The sequence below is a fragment of the Cervus canadensis genome, chromosome 13, assembly GCF_019320065.1.
Source record: "Cervus canadensis isolate Bull #8, Minnesota chromosome 13, ASM1932006v1, whole genome shotgun sequence".
In the NCBI taxonomy this organism is placed as follows: Eukaryota; Metazoa; Chordata; class Mammalia; order Artiodactyla; family Cervidae; genus Cervus; species Cervus canadensis.
The window spans coordinates 34,027,646-34,045,270 of NC_057398.1; the positions used below are offsets into that span (position 1 = coordinate 34,027,646).

Sequence of the window (17,625 nt, forward strand, 5' to 3'; positions counted from 1 at the left end):
AAGAGCAGGTTTTTGACAGTTTCTGGAAGACAGTTTGGCCTTTAAATATTAAGAGCTTTGTAATAGTTCTACTTCCTTGGCCTAGTAACTCTATTATGGGAGTATTCTAAAGAAGTAAGTCTAAATACAGAGAGCTTTGTAAAGAAAAGACAGATTCTGCAATGTTATTTAATTGTAATAGCTTGTTATTGTTGTTGTTCAATGGCTAAGTCATGTCCGACGCTTCTTGATCCCATGGACGCACACCAGGCTTTCCTGTCCTTCACTGTCTCCTGGAGTTTACTCAAACTCTTGTCCACTGAGTTGATGATGCTGTCTAATCATCTCATCCTCTGCTTTCCCCTTCTCTTTCAGTGTTTCCTAGCATCAGCATCTTTTCCAGTGAGTCAGCTCTTTGCATCAGGTGGCCAAAGTACTGGAGCTTCAGCTTCAGCATCACTCCTTCCAATGAATATTCAGGGTTGATTTCCTTTAGGATTGACTAATAATAGCTTAAATGTCATCATTAAGAAGTTCTGAAATATTTCTTTGACATGTTATTATATTGATCCAATGAAAATTTTTATAGAAAGTATGTATCATGGGAAATTGACATATTAGATGATGGGAAAAGCAGCCTGCAGAATTTTTATACAGCCTAATTATGTTTAAAACAAACACTATGAAATAGGAAAAATAAGATTAGAAAGAAATAAAATGTAAATTTTGATTATGTTTGGATAGTGGATTTGGAGTAAGCAGGTTTTTCCCCCTTTTTTTCCTTTTCTCAATTTTTTCATTCTCTTTAGTGAGCATATAAGAATTTTTTTCTCTTTTTTCTCTTTTCTTCTACTGTCAAATTCCACTTATTTGTCTCAATTTTGTTACGTCTTTATTTTTTAAAAATAGATTCTTTCGTATTTATTTGCCTGCCAGCACGGCTAATTCACGCCTGCTTGATTACTGTTTCTTGTCCGTGTAACAACCTTACAAATCGATCCCAAGCAACCTGGACCATTGTTCTTACAGTCTGATATCCTGTTGGTCCCTGGGCTTTGTGGTCCATATAAAATTGACCTATAGGTTTCTCAGCCAGCGCATAAGTTTCCCTTTGATGTCTGTTTCTATTAGGAATGGGAATTATACCTAACTCTTCAGTATTAAATTGAATAAAGTGGGGAAAACCACTAGACCATTCAGGTATGACCTAAATCAAATCCCTTATGATTGTACAGTGGAGGTGAGAAATAGATTTAACAGACTAGATCTGATAGACAGAGTGCTGGAGAACTATGGACCAAGGTTCATGACATTGTACAGGAGACAGGGATCAAGACCATCCCCAAGAAAAGAAATGCAAAAAGGTAAAATGGCTGTCTGAGGAGGCCTTACAGATAGCTGTGAAAAGAAGAGTAGTGAAAAGCAAAGGAGAAAAGGAAAGATATAAGCATCTGAATGCAGAGTTCCAAAGAATAGCAAGGAGAGATAAGAAAGCCTTCCTCAGCTATCAATGCAGAGAAATAGAGGAAAACAATAGAATGGGAAAGACTAGAGATCTCTTCAAGAAAATTAGAGATACCAAGGGAACATTTCATGCAAAGATGGGCTCAATAAAGAAATGGTATGGACCTAAGAGAAGCAGAAGATATTAAGAAGAGGTGGCAAGAATACACAGAAGAACTGTACAAAAAAGATCTTCACGACCCAGATAATCACAATGGTGTGATCACTCACCTAGAGCCAGACATTCTGGAATGTGAAGTCAAGTGGGCCTTAGGAAGCATCACTACGAACAAAGCTAGTGGAGGTGATGGAATTCCAGTTGAGCTATTTCAAATCCTGAAAGATGATGCTGTGAAAGTGCTGCACTCAATATGTAAGCAATATGTCAGTTTTTTGAAAACTCAGCAGTGGCCACGGGCCTGGAAAAGGTCAGTTTTCATTCCAATCCCAAAGAAAGGCAATCCCAAAGAATGCCCAAACTATCGCACAGTTGCACTCATCTCACATGCTAGTAAAGTAATGCTCAAAATTCTCCCAGCCATGCTTCAGCAATACGTGAACCGTGAACTTCCAGATGTTCAAGCTGGATTTAGAAAAGGCAGAGGAACCAGAGCTCAAATTGCCAACATCCGCTGTATCATCAGAGAAGCAAGAGAGTTCCAGAAAAACATCTATTTCTGCCTTCTTGACTATGCCAAAGCCTTTGACTGTGTTTACCACAATAAAGTGTGGAAAATTCTGAAAGCGATGGGAACACCAGACCACCTGACCTGCCTCTTGAGAAACCTGTATGCAGGTCAGGAAACAACAGTTAGAACTGGACATGGAACAACAGACTGGTTCCAAATAGGAAAAGGAGTCAAGGCTGTGTATTATCACCCTGCTTATTTAACTTATATGCACAGTACATCATGAGAAACGCTGGGCCGGGTGAAGCCCAAGCTGGAATCAAGATTGCCAGGAGAAATATCAATAACCTCAGATATGCAGATGACACCACCCTTATGGCAGAAAGTGAAGAAGAACTAAAGAGCCTCTTGATGAAAGTGAAAGAGGAGAGTGAAAAAGTTGGCTTAAAGCTCAACATTCAGAAAACGAAGATCATGGCATCCTGTCCCATCACTTCATGGGAAATAGATGGGGAAACAGTGGAAACAGTGGCTGACTTTATTTTGGGGGGCTCCGAAATCACTGCAGATGGTGATTGCAGCCGTGAAATTAAAAGATGCTTACTCCTTGAAAGGAAAGTTATGACTGATCTAGACAGCATATTAAAAAGCAGAGACATTACTTTGCCAACAAAGGTCCGTCTGGTCAAGGCTATGGTTTTTCCAGTAGTCATGTATGGATATGAGAGTTGGACGGTGAAGAAAGCTGAGCACCAAAAAATTGATGCTTTTGAACTGTGGTGTTGGAGAAGACTCTTGAGAGTCCCTTGGACTGCAAGAAGATCCAATCAGTCCATGCTAAAGGAGATCAGTCCTGGGTGTTCATTGTAAGGACTGATGTTGAGCCTGAAACTCCAGTACTTTGGCCACCTGATGCGAAGAGCTGACTAATTTGAAAAGACCCTGATGCTGGGAGGGATTGAGGGCAGGAGGAGAAGGGGACGACAGATGAGATGGTTGAGTTGGTGATGCTGTCTAATAATCTCATCCTTTGCTGTCCCCTTCTCCTTTTGCCTTCAATCTTTCCCAGCATCAGCGTCATTTCCAATGTGTTGGCTCTTTGCCTCACATGGCCAAAATATTGGGTTGCTAAGAATTGGACATGACTTAGTGGCTGAACAAGAACAACAGCAGCAGTATAATACCGAAGTTCAGTTCAATCGCTCAGTCATGTCCGACTCTTTGTGACCCCATGAACCGCAGCACGCCAGGCCTCCCTGTCCCTCACCAACTCCCGGAGTTTACCCAGTCTCATGTCCATTGGGTCAGTGATGCCATCCAATCATCTCATCTCAGTCCAAGGGACTCTCAAGAGTCTTCTCCAACACCACAGTTTGAAAGTGTCAGTTCAAAAACACTCAGCCTTCCTTACGGTCTAACTCTCACATCTGTACATGACCACTGGAAAAACCATAGGTTGATAAATTATCTTTGTATTTTTTAATGCAACTTTGTAGACATAAGCATAAAACTAAGAACAGTAGATCTCCCAGTCACTTATTTTATCCTGTGTTAATATTGTGATGGAGTGATGCTGGGCCATGGTGAGATAGGCCTCAGGTTGTTCTGACCTGACTGTGCTCTAGGGTTCAGCCTCTCAGCACAGTGAGTCCGCAGCCTTAGTGGAAGTCAGGGCTCCCTGCAGCCCTGACTCATGAGGCTGATTTGAGGTAGAAGACTAATCTGATAATTAAGGTAGCTAATATGATTGCCAAGGAAGAGCTGTTCATGTTGATCAGCCGAATAGGGAAACCTGTTGGGAAATGAAGATAAAATTGGATGGTTGCTTAGAATATAGGAAACCCCACTTCCTCTGATGAGATGTCCATCTTGGTGTCTGTTGACTGGTGTGAGTACCTCCCCATCAGCACCAGAGGAGGGTGCTAGATTTATTCTCCAACTCTCCTTTCCATTCTTTGATTTAAAAGTGTGTGGAATAGGGGCTTTCAATGGCTAATAAGTCAAAAATCTCTCTTGGTACATGTCACATTGCGCTTGAAAATATGTGAGTTATTTTCAAATATCTTTTGATACCGATTTCTAGCATAGTTCCACAGTGATAAGAGAAGAGACTCTGTAGGATTTCAGGACCTTTAGACCATGAAATTTTTGCACCTTGTTTTACATCCCTGGATATGTTCCAGTGTCTCCTAGTTTAGACTCTATGGGAGCTTGAATATAATTTGGATCCTATTGTTGTATGAAAATCGTATAAACCTTAGTTATGTTCAGTTGGTTCACGTGCTTCTCAGGTTTACTATATCCTTTTACTTCTCTGTATATTCATTCTGCTAATTTTTGAGAGTTTGATATTGAGTGTATGTGTGTTAGTCACTGAGTTGTGCCTCTTTGTGACCCCATGGACTATAGGTTTCCAGGCTCCTCAGTCCATGAAACTCTTCAGGCAAGAATATTGGAGTGGGTAGCCATTTCCTTCTCCAGGGGATCTTCCCAACCCAGGAATCGAACCCAGGTTTCCTGCATTGTAGGTGGGTTCTTTACCATCTGAGCCACCAGGGAAACCCTTTGATATTGAAACCCCAACTAAAAATTTTCATTTTCTACTTTAAAAAATAATTTATATATATATATAGTGGGGCTATATGTAACTCTCCTCTATTTTCCAAGTCTTCTGTAAATATCATACTTTCATAATTTTAAAAAAGGAAAGAGAAAAAATTACTTTAAAAATATATATATATGGAGTAGGGACTTCCCTGGTGGTCCAGTGGTTAAAAATTCAAGTTCCATTGCAGGGGGTGCAGGTGTGATCCCCAGTTGGGTAGCTAAGACCCTACATACCTTGAGGCTAAAAAGCCAACACATAAAACAGAAACAATATTGTAACAAATTCAATAAAGACGTTAAAAATGGCCCACATCAAAAAAAAATCTTAAAAATCTGTAGAATAAATGGACATATTAGTACTTACAGTGTTTTCAGTGTTTTTTAAAGATTCTACCAATATTTGCGTCTCCACACGCAGGATTATGTGAGGGAAAGCATTTAGAGTCTAGTAGGTATTAACCTCTCACAGAATAATAATTATCTGTTGCGTTTGTATAGTTACTTTAATGCGTTTATTCCTTCAGTAAGTATTTATGGAGTACCTGCTGAGTCAGGCGTTGTGCTGGACCCTAAGGATGAGGTTGTAAACAGAGCAGACGTTCTCTTTGCCTCCGTGTAGCCCAGCGCGCACGGGAAAAAGAAACGGTGCTGTGACCCGTGAGTAGAGTTTTGGAAAGGTGACAGTTGAGTGGGAGGGGGGCTGTGAGAGTGTTCAGTGAGGGACCCTAACCTTAATCTCTCTTCGATATTAAGCAGCTCTCTGGGGAGGAAGGCTAGGTGCCTTCACACATTACCTCTCACATTACAGAAAAAAAAAATCCACATTCGGTGAAACAGAGTCACTTTCTCAGCCATCTCTGAGGGAGGAAGTTGCAAAGAGGAGGCGAAAACCAAGTTTCCTTCCTTAGCCGTCAGCCAATTTCCTGACGAGTACTGCAGCCAACTCTTCATGCTGAGTTGATAGCATTTGTTGAAGGTGCTGTCTCTCTTGCCTCCACGTGAATAATTTTTTTTTGGCCGAGTGATGCAGTTTGTGGTATCTCAGTTCGTCTTAGTTCCTTACATGTGCATGCTCAGTTGTGTCTGGCTCTTGGCGATCCTATGGACTGTAGCCCGCCAGGCTCCTCTGTCCATGGGATTCTCCAGGCAAGAATACTGGAGTGGGTTGCCATTCCCTTCTCCAGGGGATCTTCCCAACCAAGGGATCAAACCTGAATCTCGTGCATCTCCTTCATTGCAGGCAGATTTTTTACCACTGATCCACCAAGGAAGCCTTTGTTCCTTGACCAGGGATTAAACCTGAACCCTTGGCAGTGAAAGTTCTGAGTCCTGATGGCTAGACCACCAGGGAATCCTTTCATGTAAATCCTTTGAGTGATGTAATTGGTGATTAAATGTACAACTCAGTTTTGTAGGAAGGGTCTACACTGGGAATATCCCAGTCTCGTTACATAAAGCCGGACGTCCTATTTTCACTCAGACTTGGACTTGACCAGCAGCGCAGACACCTCTGGATGACACTCAGGCTCATGACACTTGGGACAGGAGGAGGGGAATATTGTGGAGCACTTGGAGTGGCGCTCACATATTGTGAGAGTTTAGAAAATGTGGCTTATTCTTTTCTTTTCCCCCCATTTATTTTTATTAGTTGGAGGCTAATTACTTTACAATATTGTAGTGGTTTTTGCCATACATTGACATGAATCAGCCATGGATTTACATGTGTTCCCCATCCTGAACCCCCCTCCCACCTCCCTCCCCATCCCATCCCTCTGGGTCATCCCAGTGCACCAGCCCCGAGCACTTGTCGCATGCATCCAACCTGGACTGGAGATCTGTTTCACACTTGATAATATACTGACAATGACTCAGGACCCTCTACGCGACAGGAAGTAGCCTTGCTTCACGACGTACATCAAGAATAAGCCACATAGAAAATGTCATTGTCAGTTCCTTTGTTGCTATTCAGCTAGTAGATTTCAGATGCTCTAGAATTTGAATATAAAGAAGGCTGAAGGTTCTGTGACAGCCACATGTTCACCATGAGGATGGGAGCAGAGTCATCTTTATTACATAGCCAAGTGATTAGATACATTAAGCATTGAATGTTGTCTCACAAACTTAAGGTCTTAAAATTTCTTAGAAAAAAAAGTGAAAAGTGAAATTGTTAGTTACTCAGTCGTGTCTGACTCTTTGCAACTCCATGGACTGTAGCCCACCAGGCTCCTCTGGTCAGGGGATTCTCCAGGCAAGAATACTGGAGTGTGTTGCCCTTTCCTCCCCCAAGGGATCTTCCTGACCCAGGGATCAAATCCAGGTCTCTTTCGTTGAAGGCAGATTTTTACTGTCTGAACCACCAAGGAAGCCCTCAGTTTCAGAACCAGTAGGTTACTCAGTTCATGTTAAATTTTGAGACCAGTAGTTGTTGAACATGCTTTAGTAGCTGAGGAGGTTACTTGTCACTGTTTTAAATTTATACAGATACAGTGCTGAGATGATTATGGGAAGATCAGAGCTATGAAGAGACTAAACTAAAAACTGTTAACATCTCCCTTGTTTCTTAGGATTTTCTCTGCTTCCATAAACAGAATATGAACTTCATATTTTCTGTATTTGGAGTTGAAAAGTTGCTTTGTAAAGACATAGCTTTATTGTTTGACTATTCTATTAAAGATCACTTTAGACTTCATTATGAATGAATCTTAAATTGCTTGACTCAGTCTTTCCCTTGGCATTTTGTAGGAGTCCACTAAACAAGGATGTTTTTGCCACCAGAGTAAAAAAGATGAGCAGTGATGACAAAGACATCACAGAAATACAAGAACAAATTCAGAAACTTCTCTTACAGGTAAAGTGAGAGATTTTTTAAAAAACAAACACAAAATTCTCATAGTTGTGTTTAATTTTAACATTCAGTGTTAGTAAAGTCATTTCACAGAAATAAACTGCAAGCCTTACCCTCTACATTTCAGAAATTTTTGTCTTCCTCTTTTTGTTTTTAAGTTAAATTTCATTAATCTTGTTTTCCTTTATCTGTGTTAAATACACACGACATTTTTGTAAGAACCCTTTTGAGGACAGCGTACTGAGTCACAGGAAGCAATTAGACAAAGAAGTTATTTCTAAATTAGAGAATTCTTGTCTTTCAAATGCTGCCAGTGTTTTAGCTTTGTTATTCTTTGAAATAATTAATTTTAAAGGGGGGGGAGGGGTGGCGGATCTCAGTATCTCTAATCATTATGAGGCAAAAGTATGAAAAAACTATTACCTGTTGAAAACAAGTACCAAAATGATTTCTACTAGAGATTCAATCAATAAACTTGATGAGTATTTACTGATAGTGAAAGAGGAAAGGAGCAGGGTGCCCTGACTGGACTGACTCCATTTTTAAAAGAAAAGGAGCTCCATCTTACAGTCTCGGCGAACTTTTGGACTGTATATCTAGGAGGCCATGAAGATAAAATACCAGCAGCCGAATAGGCCTCCCGGGCGGATAAAAATCAGACCAGGCAGACCCTGTACCTAGACCTCCCAGAGCCAGAAGAAATGCAATGTCCACTATGTAATCAATCACTATCTGTAATCTTAATAATATCTATTGCTGTTGGCTAAGTTGTATGTCCAGATAGCTTTAGAATGTGAATTTATGGCTATAACCTGATTGTATCTTTTAATAACATTGTCCAGAGTGGGTTTTAAAGAATCTGGGCATGTGGGCTTGGGTACCTACACTTTGGATATAAACGGTTGTCACAAAAATCGGTCAGGGTCCCTGGGTCAAGAGGAAACTCTGCCTCGGACCCGCCAATGTAATGAACCGCACTCCACGATTCACGCTGTCCTTCTGAGTGAGTTTGCTTCCCGGAGCGTTTGGCTACAACAGTGGTATCGCTAAAACTGTTGGTCAGTAATTTTCAAAATGTCGTTGATAAAATCTCTGTTATTCAGTTGCTAAGTTGTGTCCGACTCTTTGCAACCCCATGGACTATAGCACACCAGGCTTCCATGTCATTCACTGTCTCCCAGAGTTTTCTCAAACTCATGTCCATTGAGTTGATGAAGCTATCCAGCCATCTCTAGGGTTCATGAAGTATCTGTTAGGTTTGGAGAGATAGTATGGTATATATTGGTATTTTGTTTGTTCTACCTGTTTTAAACTCAGCATCAAGAGCTAGAGTTTATTTTCATGTTTTGTTAAATTTACTAACTACAGTTTTTAAAAAAATCGTTGGTCTCTAAATACCCACCTAGACTAGAAAAATAAATTCTGCCCTTGAGAATTACTGAGATGAGAGAGAAATGTCCTCTATGTCAGCATCACCCTTCACACACCGCCCTTAGGATTCCAAAAATTTTCACCTTAATTTAGTGATTACTGCAGGTGAGCTCAAAGGCAGGTAATGCAGATCTCCCCTCTAACTTGCCATGTAACCCATGGCTACATGGGTCCCCCTCTCTCTCGCAGCCTATTCACGGGAGCATGTCCAGCGGCTACGGGAGCCTGGGGAGCAGCAGGTCACAGGAGCCTCAGGTCAGCCTCGTGTCCTCCAGTGAGTCCAGCAGGCACGGCATGGATGAGGTGCCAAAGGCACCGGTGAGCAGACACGCATGTGCTTCCAAGCACATGTCCTTTTCTCCATGTATTGTTACCCATGACGTCTTAGCGCCTGTTCTTTACCTTGATGTTTGTGGCTTCTCAATATATGCTCTTAACTTGAAGACCTGATTTGGTCATAGACCTTCTGATCCACTTTGGTTTGGGAAAAATGTCTGTAAAAAGAAAACAGCACCTTTAAGAAGGTGTCATTTGGGCTACTTGTATATTTTCTAAAAATTAGCCTGGTGACTTCCCTGGCGGTCCAGTGGTTAAGACTCAGCACTTTCACTGCAGAGGGCATGGGTTCAATCCCTGGTTTGGGAACTAAGGTCCCACATGCCACAGGGTGCAGCCAAAAGAATAAATAAATAAAATTAAATTAAAATAAAAACTAGCATGTTGTGGACAGGTTGATGCAAAGCCTTGTCGGCACCCGTGTGCTGTGGCTCAGTGGAAGAATGAACTGATGCTGTTATGGTGATTTCAGTCATTCTGTCCTCAGAGAACCAAAGGTTACATGTATTTGGTTTATGTATCTCTTGATGCACATTGTTATAATCTTTGAAACGTTGTTCATCACTCTTTTCCCTAAGTTGACTTTGCAGCAGATCTGTGCCAGTGTGAACAAGATCAAGAATCTAGGTCAGCAGCTCTGCATCAAGTCGAGGCCCAAGTCAGCAAACAGGCCCGTGTCGGGAGCCCGCTCAGGACGGCCTGGGGGTGAGTCATCAGGGCAGCTCTCCGCTCTCAAGAAGCCAGGACCCCTGGGTGTCGCTATTCAGGTTTACATACCCAGATGACAGAAGTAACAGTAACCATAATAATGACAGCAGCAGCAGATACTATCCTGAAAGCTACATGGTGTTAGAATGTAGTCACAGAAATACTTCTACTAAAGAACTGATGTTTCTGCTAATTCCAGCTAATTTGTTGATTTCCTCTATATGTTGTTGAGTCTCTAAGTCACATCTGACTCTTTGTGGCCTCATGGACTGGTGATGCCACCCAACCATCTTGTCTTCTCTCATCCTCTTCTTCCCCTGCCATCAATCTTTACCAGTATCAGGGTCTTTTCCAGTGAGTTGTCTCTTTAACCAGGTGTCCAAAGTACTGGAGCTTCAGCTTCAACATCAGTCCTTACAGTGAATACTCGGGGTTGATTTCCTTTAAGATTAACTGGTTTGATCTCCTTGCAGTCCAAGGGACTCTCCAGCACCACAGTTCCTCTGTATGAGCAATTTATAAACAAAACTTGTTAATTGTAGAATGCATTTCAGATAATCAAATATTATTAGAATGATAATCCCTTCCTGTCATTTCAAACAAATGGAGAATGTCAGCGACCTAAATTGAACGGAAAACTTGGTCTTTTTCTTGCTTATATGCTTTTCTTTTCTCAATACGAGGTAAGGAACATTTCAGAATTGGATCAGTCATGATAGTTGACATTATTTTGAGAAGTTAGTCTGTATGCATTATAGGCCCACTGGAGAAGGGAATGGCAAACCACTTCAGTATTCTTGCCTTGAGAACCCCATGAACAGTATGAAAAGGCAAAAAGATCGGACACTGAAAGATGAACTCCCCAGAAAGGTAGGTGCCCAATATGCTACTGGAGAACAGTGGTGAAATAACTCCAGAAAGAATGAAGAGATGGAGCCAAAGCAAAAACAGCACCCAGTTGTGCTTGTGACTGGTGATAGAAGCAAGGTCCAATGCTGTAATATTGCATAGGAATCTGGAATGTTAGGTCCATGAATCAAGGCAAATTGGAAGTGGTCAAACAGGAGATGGCAAGAGTGAATGTTGACATTCTAGAAATCAGCAAACTAAGATGGACTGGAATGGGTGAATTTAACTCAGATGACCATTATATCTATTACTGTGGGCAGGAATCCCTTAGAAGAAATGGAGTGGCCATCATAGTCAACAAAAGAGTCCAAAATGCAGTACTTGGATGGAATCTCAAAAACGACAGAATGATCTCTGTTCACTTCCAAGGCAAACCATTCAGTATCATGGTAATCCAAGTCTGTGCCCTGACCATTGATGCTGAAGAAGCTGAAGTTGAACGTTTCTATGAAGACCTACAAGACTTTTTAGAACTAACACCCAAAAAAGATGTCCTTTTCATTATAGGGGACTGGAATGCAGAAGTAGGAAGTCAGGAAACACCTAGGGTAACAGGCAAATTTGGCCTTGGAGTACAGAATGAAGCAGGGCAAAGGCTGATAGGGTTTTGCCAAGAGAATGCACTGGTCATAGCAAACACCCTCTTCCAACAACACAGGAGAAGACTCTACACATGGACATCATCAGATGGCCAACACCGAAATCAGATTGATTATATTCTTTGCAGCCAGAGGTGGAGAAACTCTATGCAGTCAGCAGAAATAAGACTGGGAGCTGACTGTGGCTCAGCTCATGAACTCCTTATTGCCAAATTCAGACTTAAATTGAAGAAAGTGGGGGAAACCACTAGACCATTTAGGTATGACCTAAATCAAATCCCTTATGATTATAGAGTGGAAGTGAGAAATAGATTTAACAGACTAGATCTGATAGAGTGCCTGATGAACTATGGACGGAGGTTCGTGATATTGTACAGGAGACAGGGAGCAAGATCATCCCCAAGAAAAACAAATGCAAAAAGGCAAAATGGCTGTCTGAGGAGGCCTTACAAATAGCTGTGAAAAGAAGAGAAGCGGAAAAACAAAGGAGAAAGGGAAAGATATAAGCATCTGAATGCAGAGGTCCAAAGAAAAGCAAGGAGAGATAAGAAAGCCTTCCTCAGCGATCAATGCAAAGAAATAGAGGAAAACAATAGAATGGAAAAGACTAGAGACATCTTCAAGAAAATTAGAGATACCAAGGGAACATTTCACGCTAAAGATGGGCTCAATAAAGGACAGAAATGGTATGGACCTAACAGAAGCAGAAGATATTAAGAAGACATGGCAAGAATACACAGAAGAACTGTACAAAAAAGATCTTCGTGACCCAGATAACCGTGATGGTATGATCACTCACCTAGAGCCAGACATCCTGGAATGTGAAGTCAAGTGGGCCTTAGGAAGCATCACTACGAACAAACCTAGTGGAAATGATGAAACTCCACTTGAGCTATTTAAAATCCTAAAAGATGAAGCTGTGAAAGTGCTGCACTCAATATGTCAGCAAATTTGGAAAACTCAGCAGTGGCCACGGGCCTGGAAAAGGTCAGTTTTCATTCCAATCCCAAAGAAAGGCAATACGAAAGAATGCTCAAACTACTGCACAACTACACTCATCTCACATGCTAGTAAAGTAATGCTCAAAATTCTCCAAGCCATGCTTCAGCAATACGTGAACCATGAACTTCCAGATGTTCAAGCTGATTTTAGAAAAGGCAGAGGAACCTGAGATCAAATTGCCAACATCTGCTGGCTCATCGAAAAAGCAAGAGTTCCAGAAAAACCTCTATTTCTGCTTTCTTGACTATGCCAAAGCCTTTGACTGTGTGGATCACAAGAAAGTGTGGAAAATTCTGAAAGTCAGTCCACCTGACCTGCCTCTTAAGAAATCTGTATGCATGTCAGGAAGCAACAGTTAGAACTGGACATGGAACAACAGACTGGTTCCAAATAGGAAAAGGAGTATGTCAAGGCTGTATATTGTCACCCTGCTTATTTAACTTATATGCAGAGTATATCATGAGAAATGCTGGGCTGGGTGAAACACAAGCTGGAATCAAGATTGCCAGGAGAAATATCGATAACCTCAGATATGCAGATGACACTACCTTTATAGCAGAAAGTCAAGAGGAACTAAAGAGCCTCTTGATGAAAGTGAAAGAGGAGAGTGGAAAAGTTGGCTTAAAGCTCAACATTCAGAAAACGAAGATCATGGCATCCTGTCCCATCACTTCATGGCAAATAGATGGGGAAACAGTGGCTGACTTTATTTTGGGGGGCTCCGAAATCACTGCAGATGGTGATTACAGCCATGAAATTAAAAGATGCTTATTCCATGGAAGGAAAGTTATGACCAACCTAGACAGCATATTAAAAAGCAGAGACATTACTTTGTCAACAGAGGTATGTCTAGTCAGTTCAGTTCGGTTCAGTCACTCAGTCGTGTCTGACTCTTTGTGACCTCATGAATCGCAGCACACCAGGCCTCCCTGTCCATCACCAGCTCCCCGAGTTTACTCAAACTCATGCCCATTGAGTTGGTGATGCCATCCAGCCATCTCATCCTCTGTTGTCCCCTTCTCCTCCTGCCTCTAATCCCTCCCAGCATCAGGGTCTTTTCCAGGGAGTCAACTCTTCACATGAGGTGGCCAAAGTACTGGAGTTTCAGCTTCAGCATCAGTCCTTCCAATGAACACCAAGGACTGATCTCCTTTAGGATGGACTGGTTGGATCTCCTTGCAGTCCAAGGGACTCTCAAGAGTCTTCGCCAACACCACAGTTCAAAAGCATCAATTTTTCGGTGCTCAGCTTTCTTCACAATCCAACTCTCATATCCATACATGACCACTGGAAAAACCACAGCCTTGACCAGACGGTCCTTTGTTGGCAAAGCCGTCTAGTCAAGGCTATGGTTTTCCAGTAGTCATGTATGGATGTGAAAGTTGGAGTATAAAGAAATCTTAGTCCCAAAGAATTGATGCTTTTTAACTGTGGTGTTGGAGAAGACTCTTGAGAGTCCCTTGGACTGCAAGGAGATCCAACCAGTCCATCCTAAAGGAGATCAGTCCTGCGTGTTCATTAGTAGGACTGATGTTGAAGCTGAGACTCCGATACTTTGGCCCTCTGATGTGAAGAGCTGACTCATTGGAAAAGACCCTGATGCTGGGAAAGATTGAGGGCAGGAGGAGAAGGGGACGACAGAGGATGAGATGGTTGGATGGCTTCACCAATCAATGGACATGAGTTTGGGTGAACTCTGGGAGTTAGTGATGGACAGGGAGGCCTGGCATGCTGCGGTTCATGGGATCACAGAGATTTGGACATGACTGAGCGACTGAACTGAAATTGATATATCTGTATCTTCACACACACACACACACATGAGCTTACCTGGTGGCTCAGATGGTAAAGAATCTGGGATACCTGGATTTGACCCTGGGTTGGAAAGATCCCCTGGAGAAGGGAACAGCTACCCACTCCAGTATTCTGGCCTGGAGAATTCCATGGACGGAAGAGCCTGTCAGGCTACAGTCCATGTGGTCGCAAAAAGTCAGATACAACTGAGTGACTTTCACTTCACTTCACTTCACTTCACATATGTATAAGTTTCATAACTTCTTAACTTATGTTAAGTTTTCTCTTTTAATTTCTTTTAATTTTTCTCCCCAAATATTAATATAATGTTGGAAGCTATTGTAGATTTTGGTCACCTAAATGTAATTGATGATCTCTACCATTGTCAAATGGGTGTTTTACACAGTAGGGTGAAATTTCTGATCTAAAGTCAGTAATAATATAGTAGCTGTGTTTTTTTGGGACTTGACATGATTTCCACGGCAAAATATCAAACTGTGGCTCCTACAGGTGGTATCACTGAGAGTCCATAGGATGTCCTCTGGATACGGAAAGTCCTGTACTTTAGGTTTTTGTACTTTTTCTTCACCTTGACAGAAGGTTTCATGTTCTGTTTGTTTCTTTTGCTGTAGATGTAAGGGCACAAGATAGAAATGACAACTTTTTTTGTCGCTTGACATCGTCAGATCTCCTCCACAGAAGGATTTATCTTAAATACCTTTCTTGGTCTTCATCATTATCCCATGTCCTGGTAGAGAAAATTCTTTGGGGGAGATTTTAAATCTAAAATCCCTAAATGTTTTCTTCATTGTCTGATCCAGTCAGTGCTACCTGCTGCTGCCTTGACCTCTGATCTCATGTTCATGGGATTTTTGTGTCCTGACCTCTGGAATTTCTTCTCAGAGTAGAAATTCTTTCTAAGCTCCTGTTTTATCCAGTTTCTTATTATCTACCATTGGTCTGGCAATACCACCAGTACTGTTGTTTGAAGCTATATATCTAAGCAGAAATCAGTACTTCGTTCACCATCTTCTAGAATTTAAGCTATAGCTAACTCTGTGTACTTATGCTGCTTTTAGAAACTTATATTTTCTAACATGTGTTATATTTAGTGAGCACACATGGGATGTGACTGGGGGAAAATCTGTTGCCATTTGGACTAACCTCGGAGAACTGATATTACTTGGGCATCTTGATTTTATTAACCTTTTAAGACCTACAAGTTTAAAGACCTAGTAAAAAAAAATCTTTATTACTCAAGAGAACAGAGATACAACTTAAAGATGGAAAATGTTATAATTTAAGTATAGAAATTGAGTAGAGACATACACCAGTGAAAAGGAAAATACTAAGTGGTTGTTGTATAAATGTTTTATATACAGGGTGCTACAGCACACAAGAGCACAGGGTTGTAAGTATACATGTTTACCCTTCTTATAAAGGCAGGTCATGTTTTAGAAAAGAATAAGAAAGAATAATAGGGCATCCAGGTGGCACAATGGTAAAGAATCCATTTGCCCATGCAGGAGACACAAGAGACATGTGTTCAATCCCTGGGAGAAGGAAGGTCCCCTGGGGAAGGAAATGGCAATCTACCCTACCATTCTTGCCTGGGAAACCGCATGGACAGGTGAGCCTGGCAGGCTACAGTCCATGGGGTCGCAAAGAGTCAGACACAACTGAGCACTCACACACGCTTAAGAAGGGAAACTTTTAAGTGTATTATGGCAGGACAAGGAACAACAGAGACATGTACAGTCCCTTCATCATCTGTTCATACTGATTGATAACCTGCTGCCAGAGAAGTAATTGGGGAAATTAGGGAAAATTGAATGTTCCGCTGCAAGGGTAACACAAAGCCCAGGTGGAAGATGACTCATGAACTGAACTAATTCATTCCAAACTTAACAAGGAAAAAGCCCAGACAGGCATTAAGTTCATGATCTTTCTTGAACCTGAACCCATCAGAGTGCTGAGGGTACAGGACAGCCAGCAGGCCTATAATCTGAGGAGAGGCACATGCTTACATGAAGTGAAGTAAGTGCTGCATCCTGTAACTGACTGAATCTTGTCACCTGCAAGAGACGGACCTTCTCTGAGGCACAGTGCAAAGGGCAGCCCAGAACCTGAAAGTGGGGCAGACGTTGGAAAAGAAGAGCTCTCAGGAGACCAGCCCCCACCTGGAGCAGGGTGACACTGGGGGGAGCCGAAAGCTATCACACACTGAGTGACATCATAGCAACAGTAGGCTTTTAGCCTGGCCTAGAGCTTAATTAGATCGACTCTGATGTACTGGAAGGGAAGCCATGCCCAGTCCTTGCTGTCTGATATAATATGTTCAGTTCTCAGCAAATTATGAAACATACAAAAAGCAAGGGAAAAAACCTCCTAAGAGACAAAACTGTCATCGGAACAAGAGTCAGGCAGGACACAGACATTGGGAATAACTGAATAATGAATACAGTCTCCAAAGGATAAGGTAGGCAACATGCAAAGCCACATAAGGAATCACAGCATAGAGAGGCGACATAAAAGAAAGAATCAGTGCAAATGCTAGCAACGCTGGAGGTGAGTGAATGCCATTGATGGGTACTCAACTAAGAAGAGAATCAATGAACTTGAAGGTGGATGAATAAAAATGACACAAGCTGAAACAGAAAGAGAACAGGACATACAGGGTAGAATATCTTAAGAATTTAGGTGTACTTCCTTGGCTGCCCAGTGGTTGAGATGCCATGACTCTGGTGCACCGGGTGTGGGTTCAATCCCTGATTGAGGAACTAAGATCCTGCATGCCATGTGGCTCAGCTGGAAAAAAAAAAAAAGAATTTGAGGACAGGATTAAATGGTCTAGTAGGAGTAATTGGAATCCCAGAAAGAATAGTTGAAATAATGACTGAGATTTCCCACATTCAAAAAACATCAAGTAGCATAAATACCAAAAAAAAAAAAAAAATCACAAAATAAAAATGCTTGGGCATATCAAACTAAAATAAAACCAAGAGAATATATTGAAGGTAACCAAAAGAAGAAAGATTATAAATAGAGAAAGAAGGATAAGAATAAGAATTACAGTATACATTTCTTCAGAAACCATGAATATTAAAAAGACAGTAAAATCTTCAAAGGAGAAAACCATAAATGCAGAATTATACACCTAGTGGGAACTATCTTTCGGAAATGTAGATATAAAGATTTTTCTCAAAAAAAAGCTACGGGAATTTACTGCCAGCAGTAAATTTGTTCTTTTACAAATCCTAAAGGAATTTGTAAAGGTAGAAGG

At 41.4% G+C, this 17,625-nt stretch overlaps 1 protein-coding gene across 17 annotated transcripts in view; it reads left to right on the forward strand.

The window, feature by feature from the left end:
• PER3 (period circadian regulator 3) overlaps nucleotides 1–17,625 on the forward strand; it is a 71,165-nt gene that overhangs the window by 24,658 nt on the left and 28,882 nt on the right. For all 17 annotated transcript variants that reach the window (XR_006272516.1, XR_006272518.1, XR_006272517.1 and 14 more), the window contains 3 exons: nucleotides 7,461–7,566; nucleotides 9,184–9,312; nucleotides 9,909–10,035. Coding sequence is in view for 14 of the 17 variants with exons in the window: in XM_043484853.1 (XP_043340788.1) it covers nucleotides 7,461–7,566; nucleotides 9,184–9,312; nucleotides 9,909–10,035 (362 nt within the window). In the remaining 3 variants the exon portion in view is untranslated. The remainder of the gene's footprint in view (nucleotides 1–7,460; nucleotides 7,567–9,183; nucleotides 9,313–9,908; nucleotides 10,036–17,625) is intronic.